Source organism: Choloepus didactylus, chromosome 9 (genome assembly GCF_015220235.1).
Source record: "Choloepus didactylus isolate mChoDid1 chromosome 9, mChoDid1.pri, whole genome shotgun sequence".
Classification (NCBI taxonomy): Eukaryota; Metazoa; Chordata; class Mammalia; order Pilosa; family Megalonychidae; genus Choloepus; species Choloepus didactylus.
The window spans coordinates 100870929-100881373 of record NC_051315.1 but is presented as its reverse complement, the minus strand read 5'-3'; the positions used below and the strand labels follow the sequence as shown (position 1 = coordinate 100881373).

The 10445-nt window shown below is 40.1% G+C and overlaps 1 protein-coding gene across 1 annotated transcript; it reads left to right on the top strand.

Annotated features, from left to right (window-relative positions):
• The first annotated feature begins 4862 nt into the window (after positions 1–4862).
• LOC119544274 (gamma-crystallin C) lies at positions 4863–6430 on the top strand. Its single transcript, XM_037849611.1, has 3 exons — positions 4863–4871; positions 4972–5214; positions 6158–6430. The coding sequence occupies exons 1-3, from the start codon at positions 4863–4865 to the stop codon at positions 6428–6430; spliced, it is 525 nt and encodes a 174-aa protein (XP_037705539.1).
• The last annotated feature ends 4015 nt before the right edge of the window (positions 6431–10445 follow it).

The window sequence follows — 10445 nt, the reverse complement described above, 5'->3', positions numbered from 1 at the left end:
ATTTGCTGCTCAAATTGGGTCATTTTTGAGAGAAAAACAATGTACAACTAATAATTACACTGGGACAAGAGGCATGATCTAGGACTGTTCCAGGCAAACTAGGGTACATTTTGTTATCCTATATATGAAGATTCTTTCCCTGGAAAAGACTCAGATTCTAGGATTATTTGGTATTAACCATTCCTAAACCCCTTAACCTTTAAATGCCCAACACTCATGCTTGCTTCCAGGAGAGAATAGCCAGAGTCCTCTGTTTTGCCACTTGTATGTCAAGCATGAATCAGAAAACCAAAAATTTCTTGGATGCTGAATTTTACACTATTTGCATAGCAGGCATGAAATGACAGAATTCATGGAAATTATCCTGAAACACCTGAACTGGAAATTAGAGTCCCTGGATATCCTTGATCCAGTTATTCTTCTTGAAAATTAGTTGCTTCCATATCTGGGGTAGAAGTAAAGAGGATGGTAGTATCCTCCCTCTAATTCCAGCAGAAAGAGAAAACCAACAGTGTGGAGCAGTTTGGGAAAGAGATTATGCCCAAACCAATCCCTAACCCTACTCCTTACACTATCCGTCTATCCTCTCTCTAAAGTGAATACTGGAACCTCAAAGAGGCAAAAGAGTCTGAGATGAAAGCAGCCTCCAGAATTGGACTGGGAGGAGGGATTCTTCCCATTGAGATGAACCACCCACTCCAGATAACCCTGGTGTCAGTCTACATACACTACACTCTACATTATCTTTCAGACGCCAGTATTTCCTGTACACCCATACACCCTGGTTTGTAAAACTAAGTCCACATTTTAAATCTTTTTCTTCCTTTTTCCTCTCTGTTCTCTTTTAATCTAAAATGTCATCTTGCCTATCTAACCTAAAAAAAGGCCCATCAAGTAAAGAAACTGCAGTAGCAGTTACTCCATAAAGGAATGCCAAGAGCTGCTGTGGTGAGTGGTGCCCTCAAAGAGTTCTCATTATGGGTTCTCTCTCCAGTTTTCTGCTCTGCTACCATGGATTAGGTCCTGATGTTAGTATCTGCCCTATTCCCTCTGCTCCAGACTTTGGGAGTTTAATCTTCTTTGTGGATTTGTCAAGGCAAAAGTGACAATCACAACCATGTATTGGTTTAAACAAGAAGAGGTTTGCTTTTAACTCTTGTCCTCCTACACACTAAAAATTACAAATGCTAAACTTTGATGTGAGTGTGCATATTTGAGTGTGGTGAGCATTTGAAATAGTCTCTGTAGATTATTACAATGATGAATTTCAGACTAGTTGTTCTGGTTTGCTAATGCTGCTGGAATGCAAAACACCAGAAATGGATTGGCTTTTATAAAAGGGGCTTTATTTGGTTACACAGTTAGTCTTAAGGCCATAAAGCGTCCAAGGCAACGCATCAACAATTGGGTACCTTCGCTGGAGGATGGCCAATGGTGTCTGGAAAACCTCCGTTAGCTGGGAAGGCACATGGCTGGCGTCTGCTTCAGAGTTCTGGTTTCAAAATGGCTTTCTCCCAGGACATTGCTCTCTAGGCTGCAGCTCCTCAAATACGTCACTCTTAGTTGCTCTGGGAGCATTTGTCCTCTCTTAGCTTCTCTGGAGCAAAAGTCTGCTTTCAAAGGCCAACTCCAAAATGTCTCTGTAAGCGGCAGCTCCTCTCTCAGCTCCTGAGCATTCTTCAAAGTGTCCCTCTTGGCTGTAGCAAGCTTGCTCCTTCTGTCTGAGCTTACATAGTGCTCTAGTAAATTAATCAAGGCTCATGCTGAATGGGCAGGGCCACACCTCCATGGAAATTATCTAATCAGAGTTATCACCTACAGTTGGGTGGGTCATATCTCCATGGAAATACTCAATCCAACAATTACAATCTAATCAACACTAATATGTCTGCCCACACAAGATTGCATCAAAGATAATGGCATTTGGGGGGGGACATAATACATTCAAACTGGCACACTAGTAGATAACATACATTCATTCATTCATTCACCATTCACCAGGCATGTATCATGTAACCTTTAAGTCCCAGTCCATTTTTCCAGGTAGTGAGAATAAGAAAATGAAGATGAAATAGTTCCTGCCCTCTTGGAGCTCATCACCTATTTCCAGAGACTCACAGAACAACGTCTTTTTAAACAAAATTATCTAGACAAAAATGTCTAGAAAAATTATGTCTAAACAAAATAATTAGATAAATGATAACTACCTTACAGTGGTATGAATAAGAAGTTTGGGGGCACTAAGGAGCTAGTATTAAATTCAGACTGAAGGATTAGGAAAGGTTCAAGCAAATCTTTATGAAAGGATTAGCACTTGAGCTGAGCCTGTAGAAAGGGTAGAATTTCTCTGGGTGAAAAATATAGAGCATATATCTCAGTGAGAAGGATCAATATATTCCAAAACAAGAGAAGTGTGAAAACAACATTGTACATTTGGAAAACTACAGAAAGTTTGGGTTCAGACAGAGGATGATACTTGCTGGTTCATGCTAAGGTATCAGTACTTGAACTTGGAGACAAATAGGAGTCAGCAAAGTGTTTCGAGCAACAGAGCAGCACAACTTAATGCATTTTGATTCCAATCACTTTGGAATCTTGGTGAAGTGCAGTTTTGAGATAGGCAAGACTGGGCAGAATCAAGAGGCTATGGAAAGTCCAGTTGAGACACAATGAGACCCAAGTCAGGCAGTAGCAGTGGATGATGTGGAGAGGGCACCAGGAAGAGAAAGAGACACATCTAAAGAGAGGTGTTAGGACTATACCATTTTGAGACTAAAGTTCAGTAACAGGCACTTTCTGATCCCTTTATGTCTTTTTCCTGTCTTACCAGCACTGTCATTTAAGTGCTGTCATTTCTACATTGATTCTCTCATTATGTGCGTATGAAACTTTATAGAACAAAGAGAAGACTATAAAACAGAGAGTATTTCTGCCCACACATTGAAGGAGAATGTTAGTACAATTGCTAATAAGTCACCCAGAGATGGCTAAGAGGGTGTTTTTCTTATATAAAAAAAAATGAAGGAATAAACCAGAGTAGTGTTTTTCAATGTATGATCAAGAACTATCTGTTGCTGGTTAAAAATACAGATTCCTAGGGTCTTCTCCACATGGAATGCTGCTAAATCTTGCACAAGGGTAAGGTCTGGTCATCTGCATTTTTAACAAGTATTCCCCCGGGGGGATTCTTATCTACACTAGAATTTGAAAACAACCAGGCTAGATGATTTCTAAAGTCCCTTCCAAGTCTAGCATTTTGTGACCACCAAATATCTTGGAAGAGGAGAATTTTTTCAGGCATTTTTGAAAGGATTGCTCCAAATTGGCTGAAGCTATTCTTAATTATGTCAGACTATTGCTAATAATGAAAACTTATGGAGTACTCATTTGTGCCAAGTATGTGGCAAGTGCTTTATATACATAATCCCATTTATTCATGTCAACATCCTTTATCCAGTGACCACCAAGAACACACATTGGGTTTGTTACTTGTTACAGTGAATGAGAACACACACCATGGAGAAGCATGGAGTGTCTCAGTAAGAGGGTGTTAGAAAGAACCTATTACAGGATTTGGGCTTTGACTGGGCAATTTAGTTGGGAAGAGTCTAAAAAAGTGGGGTTCTCTCTAGATTGGATGTTATAAAAAAGCAGGAGTAAATGTTTTCTATAGGGAGAGAAGATTAGAACAAGGATTAAGTTATAATTGATAAAGGAGTAGCAGTTAATCATTTTGATACAGATGGGAATATATGTTATTTTGTGGGTGGCCCATTGGCTTTGTTTTTGTCTGTGCTTAGACAAGATTATGCAGTGACTTTATTTTGTTGCATGGGTCTCAGAGTAACCTTGTTGAGGATGGTGTTCTGTGAGATTGTTTATGTCTACTAGGAGAATAACACAAACTAGCTATGAGAGCCAGGCCAGCTTCTGACTTTCAGAGGCTGTTCTTTTTCTTTCTTTCTCATCCATCACACTGCATCCCACGAGATAAATACCATGAGGTAAACGAAGAGATTATGTGATTCACCAAATTCATGCAGCTACTAAGTGGTCATCCTGAGTCCAGGAAGTCTGAGTCCCAGCTCATTCTTCTGCTCATGAAGCTTTACTGCCTTGCCACCACTGGAAAAGGAGAAACAATCTATGAAACAAAACACTTCTCAGTTTTGAACCCAATGATGATAGAGAACTTTCTCTCAGTTCCTTTCACAAGTTAACTACCAGGTGATGATTTGCAGCTTAAATGAAGTGCTTCCAACAAAGAGGAAGTTAATAGCTGTCTCTCAAAGCACTGGGTAAGGGCAGTCAAAATTAGTGAAGATCAGAATCTAGATTTGCATCCTGCACTGGACTGGCAAATCACATAAAGAAAGAAATTTTAGGATAGAGTGTTCTCTATTGTCAAGGGAAATTAGGCAATGCCATGACATTCTACTTCACCAGCAGCATCTCTGAAAGACATAGAGCTTTTATATGCCTTCTCTAAAGACATACAGCTTTCCCAGAAAATGCACGGGGCATGACTGAAACATGTGTATAGAGACATGCATTTCAGGTCCCAAGTTCAGACTGTTGTGCTGATAAATTCAGAAAACGCTAAGAATTCAAATGAAAGCCACTCCAGGGGCCCATCAGAACAGCACATGCAAGACAGCATTAGAATATACAAGAGAATGAGGACAAAATCTAGTTATTTCCACTGAATGCAGCATGTTAAAGGGATCTGTAAAACCCCTTACTCGCCATGGAAGGCCCCTTTTGTGTTGTTCTTGCCAACGCAGCAGCCGTCCTGCTATATATATCCACTCGCCGCCGCGGGCCCCATCACACAGAACTCGCCTCATCCCTGTCAATCAGCCATGGGAAAGGTGAGCAGAACACAAGCCAAGCAAAAACAAAAAAATATACGGCCTCCATACTAGGTCTATTGGGAGCAAGGGGTAATAAAGAATTATTCTTCCTTTGCAGATCACCTTCTACGAGGACCGGGGCTTCCAGGGCCGCTGCTACGAGTGCAGCAGCGACTGCCCCAACCTGCAGCCCTACTTCAGCCGCTGCAACTCCATCCGCGTAGACAGCGGCTGCTGGATGCTCTACGAGCGCCTCAACTTCCAGGGGTACCAGTACTTCCTGCGCCGCGGCGAGTACCCCGACTACAAGCAGTGGTTAGGCTTCAGCGACTCCATCCGCTCCTGCTGTCTCATCCCCCAAGTGAGACTGCTTGATTTAAGTCATGAGGCCTGAGTGTTCCACTGTATTCATGACGGGGCTTAGAGTGAGGGGGAGGTTTGCCTTTAAAAACACCTAAAGCTCCTGCTGAAGCACAGGTAGATAAATGCACAAGAGCAGCAGAGAATATGAGGAAGAATTCACTTAAGGGAAGAGTCAGTTTAATTTTTAATTTCTGCAACCATTAGATCAGTTAAACGTTGTCCATAACAAATGTAAGATCCTAGTGGGATACAAAATAAAACTTGCAAATAAGGAATTGGTTAGGCATAAAAGGCAGTAATTCTAACAAGTTAATTTTTATCCTAGTAAAGGAATTTATAATGAATGAATTAGATAGGTTCCACTGTGGACTAGCAAGAATTGAAAACTCTGTTATCAATATAGGCTCTTCAAAGGTAGCTTCCGATTTTGGAAAGGGTAGTTTTCCTTAATCTGGAATATCAGTTGGATTCTAATTCTACTATTTAAACCGATTTTTCACTGAAGTCTGTGATTTTTAAAATCCCCTACTTTAGTGGCAAATTTAATATGCATGTTTATTTGTTTATTTTTAGGGAGATAATACTCACATAAAAGAATACTAATAAAAATAAATTATTCACATTTTCCCCCAAAATATAGGTTTGAGCTAACTCAGGGAATTAGGAATTGAGATATTTGAGTTCTTGATGGATTGTAACTCAGAGTTCAAACCTTTTAAAAAACAAATCTTCTAGATAAGAAATAAAAACGAGTGTACGAGTATTGGTTAAATCTTAGTAAAGGATAGAGCACACGCAGCATTCACAGCAATCTCAGAATTTCCATTTTCACATTGAGAATGCCATACTCCAACCGACCAAGTTCTTCTGTTGTTTGGTTGCACAAATTGAGGACCAGGCTCATTTGCTTCTTCTCCCCTTTCTCTTCTGGAACGGAGCAGACAGCCTCCCACAGGATGCGGCTGTACGAGAGAGACGACCACAAAGGCCTCATGATGGAGCTGAGTGAGGACTGCTCCTGCATCCAGGACCGCTTCCACCTCAGTGAGATCCACTCGGTCCACGTGCTGGCAGGCTGCTGGGTGCTCTACGAGATGCCCAGCTACCGGGGGCGCCAGTACCTGCTGAGGCCCCGAGAATACCGGCGGTACCACGACTGGGGGGCCGTGGATGCCAAGGCAGGCTCTTTGCGAAGGGCAGTGGATTTATCCTAAAATCGTTTAACACTACCATTTTCTCATTTTGGAACCTAATAAAGTATTTAGTCTGTATTGTTGGCAATCGCCAGCTTCTGATTTCCTTTCATTGCATGCAAATTAATTCACCTGTAAATGCTCCCCTTAAAGGAAGTTGAAGACTCTTCCTCCTCTTGTGACAAAGCTGCTGACAGGGTGCACTGCTTGGCCAGTACGACTCCTGTCCAGAAGGCTGTGTGAAGTGCAAAAACTGCACAGCTGTAAATGGTGCCTAGTCAATGCAAATAAATTAATGAGACGCACATTAATATTAGAATAGGGTCACATAAAGTAATATCCCACCAACATTAAAAGTCCTTTAACAACAACAACAAAAAACAGTCTCAAGTTTAAAGGCACATAAAAGAAAGCTGTAATTTCTAGAGTCCTTTGATTGAACTAAAATCTACTTGCCTAGAAGCAAAAAAATAGAAAAAAAAAAAAAAAAAGGAATTACTATGGCTAAGAGATTTAAAATGGAGTCAGAGGTCATTCTGGAGATTTCTCTTAAGTTAATATCACCCAGATATCACAAACTGCCAAAGTATGCAAAGCCTCAAGCAACAACTTTCCTGAAAACTCTAAGGAACTCTAAGGACGTCTGGACACCATAAACAAACCACAAGGTTAAGAACTCAGTAAACTATCAAGCTGAAGGATATTTGGAGCTCCCCAAATATTCACCAACCACAAACAACTTGTCTAATCTTCTTTCCTTTAAAAACCCTGGACTGGAAATGCCAAGATAGGACACAATTTGGGTTGCCACCTGAATCTGTGTTCACCGAATTGCAATTCTAATTATTATTGCAAATAAATGCCTTTGTTGCCTTGCAGCTTAGGTTGTTGTTTCTTGGTTGACAGGTATAAAAGCAAAACTAAATTAAACAAAAACAAACAAAAACATTGTCTCTACTACTAAAGGAACTCTGCACAGAAATAATACTAAATAATAAGTAGGTTATCACTTTTTAAAATCAAGTACCTACCAAGTACCAAAGAAAATATATGCATCACTTTTATTTATCAAATACTTATACCAAGTACTTTAAGGGTATCCCCATATAAGCTTGTAGGAAAAACAGATGGGATAATTTTTTTTTTATGTTATTTCTCATACGCGTTCTTATCCCTTAACATTTTGGGGGAAAAGTGTTTTCCTGGCATGACATACACTCGTAATACTTCCTTACACAGCCTACCTTTCTGCAACACATTTTGCTTTCTGCTTTGGAACAACTCCAATGAATACAGAGGTTTCTGTGAATAGAATGATCTGTCCTTGCCCTGAGAAAATGTTGCATCTCAGAAGAAGCAATTTCTGCTTTTGGCTGTAGTAAGAGAGGCCAGGGAATAGCTGGGCACTCAGTTCCCTACCACTTCCACCTCCAGCTGATGCTATTTCCTGTCTCTCCACTCCTCCTACTGGGCCTCCATCCTACCTCTCTGCCCCTGTATTTTTTTCCCCAGCCCACGGGTCTTGGGGTACAGGCCAACAGAGTCCTCCTATTTTGGGGGGGAAATTTTAACAATGATCTGGAGCTATAAAGGCCGCCCATTTCTTGTGCCAAGCTTGCTTGAGACAGATACAATTTTTTAAGGAATAGAAAGTCTGGTAATCATCCAAACATTTTGTAAATAACTTCTTTTCTCTCTTTCTGTTCCTTACACAAAGTTATAGTGAGCTTGCACCCCACATGAAATGGCCTTTTTCTTCTTAGAATTCCAAAAGAGAAAGGTTAGGGAACCAGATTCTAATCACTTTTCTCATATAGTCAGTTTTGTGCCTTTCCTGGTGTATCACATGTCTTTGGTGAAGGGTGCAGAGAACAATAAAGATTAAGGATCACTGATAGTGGTGGCAGATAGGAATGAAGGTGCTCTGAGTTATACAACTTTCTTTAAAATGACAAAGGGAGAGTAAGACAGTTTTATGGTAAAAGGTATTTAAGGAAGAACCTTATCTTGAAGGTGAAAAAAAATTAGATCAAGTCAGGTAAGTAGCTTCTACACCAGACAAATAAAGCCTATTATTTATAATATCTGTGAAAAATCTGAGGTTTAGTTAATAATAATATAATTAATAATAACTAATATCATCATAATAATTAACTATAATTACTATGATGATGTATTAATTATTATTAATAATAATGTGCCCAAGTTCCCACAAATTCTAAGAGGCAAGGTTGGGACTCCAGCTCATATTTGCCTAATGTCCTTAATCAGTAGCTGGTCCTAAAAGGGGAGCTCTATGGACAAATCATTTCAGAAATGATTCTAGGAAAGTTTTGAAGCAAGATAACAAACAGATCCACCAAAAATCCACACCATATTTTTCACATTCTTTAAATCAAGTGGTTCCCAATATTTTAGATTTCCCAGTCCAATTTTCTTTAAATGGGGACCATCAAAGGATTGCCAATTTTTATCTTTCCAATTACAGACATTTAAAATTAAAAATAAAAAAATAAATACATATTTTAGTTTCCTAGTCTGCTCAAGCAAGAAATATCATGATTCAGTTTAAACAAAGGGGATTAATTTGCTCCTGGTTTTGAGGCTGGGAAAATCAAGGCATCAGGGTGAAGACACTGGTGTTTTGGGGCTGGCTGCTTGTGCTCTTTTGTTCTTCTGTCACATAGCAGGGCACAAGGTGGTGATTCCTGGTCACTTCCTTCTCTTCCAAGTTCTGTTTCAGCTTCTTGTTTCCTGTGACTGTCTCTCTTTCAGTTTGAATTTAATTCCTCCTATAAAGGACTCCAGTAATAGGATTAAGACCGATCCTGACTGAGTTGAGCCACACCTTAACTGAAGTAGCTTTATCCAAAGCTCCTACTTCCAATGGATTCATACCCATAGGAATGGATTAAATTGAAGAACATGTTTTTCTGGGGTACGTTCAGCTTCAAACCACCACACGAAGCATCATGTATGCTTACATCATTTTATAAAAGAAAAGCATTAACAAAAGGACATTTTAATCTTTCCCCAATAAAAAGTTTCTAATAAAGTATGGTCCAGACAAGAAAGAATAGATCGAAACTTTGCTAGGATAGACGGGTTTTTTTCATGTGGCAAAAATGGATAGTAACTATACAAGAGTCTGAAAACCCTTGGCTAGTGTTGCAGCTCATTGCCTTCAGGACTAGGGAGACAGTGTAAAAGTAGGTGAAATAATCCCCGTTAAGACAACAGGGAGTGATGGGGATTATGGGGACCCATGGCAACTGTGCATGCACCATCCTAAAGCATTACACAAACATCTACACATTGGGCCAGTCAAACAAAACACATCTCCAGATTCACAGACCTCAGGGTTTTCAGGCTTAAGCAGGATTCCAGCATGCCCAAGACTAGCATGAAAACTAGGGAGAGCCACCAACAATTGACTTCACTGTAATTACCTATGAATCCTCTCCCCCGATGAAATGCTTTGGCATCATGTAAATCCACAGAGCCATACCATGAATCTGGGGAAGGGAAGAAAGGAAACTCCAACAATAGCAAAAGTTAAAGTTCCCCTCCATCCTATGGGAATGAGGGCTTAGAGTCATAAAATATTTTAAGTTTTAGAAAATAAGTGGTATTTCTTATATACTGCATTTAATAGACTGACACTTCATGAGCTACAGAAGTTGTTCACCCTTCATGTAGCAAAACACTAAGATGACAGTCTCTTATGCCATCACTTCTCTTTGAAACCACCTGAAATATTTAGGAGGTGAAACAGGGTGACCTCCTGGACTAGAGCTTAGGACAACAGTGCCTCTTCCTTATCTCTTAGTTCCCCCTGCAAAGGTCAGTCTCCATCAGTCATTCAGGCAACTTGCATAGAGTTCTGATTCTGTGCTGCAGGTGTAAGGATTCTCAGGTCATAACTTACGCTCACTTAGCACACTAAATACAACTTAGGGCTTTGGTCTTATTGGTCATTCCTGGAGAGCGTAGAAATTGTCCCATTTTGGCCCAAGCCCTTCACTTTTCAGCTCTT

Coding starts and splice junctions, on each gene's coding strand:
- LOC119544274 (XM_037849611.1), top strand. Junction 5,215..6,157: donor CCTGCTGTCTCATCCCCCAA/GTGAGACTGCTT, acceptor GGAACGGAGCAG/ACAGCCTCCCACAGGATGCG.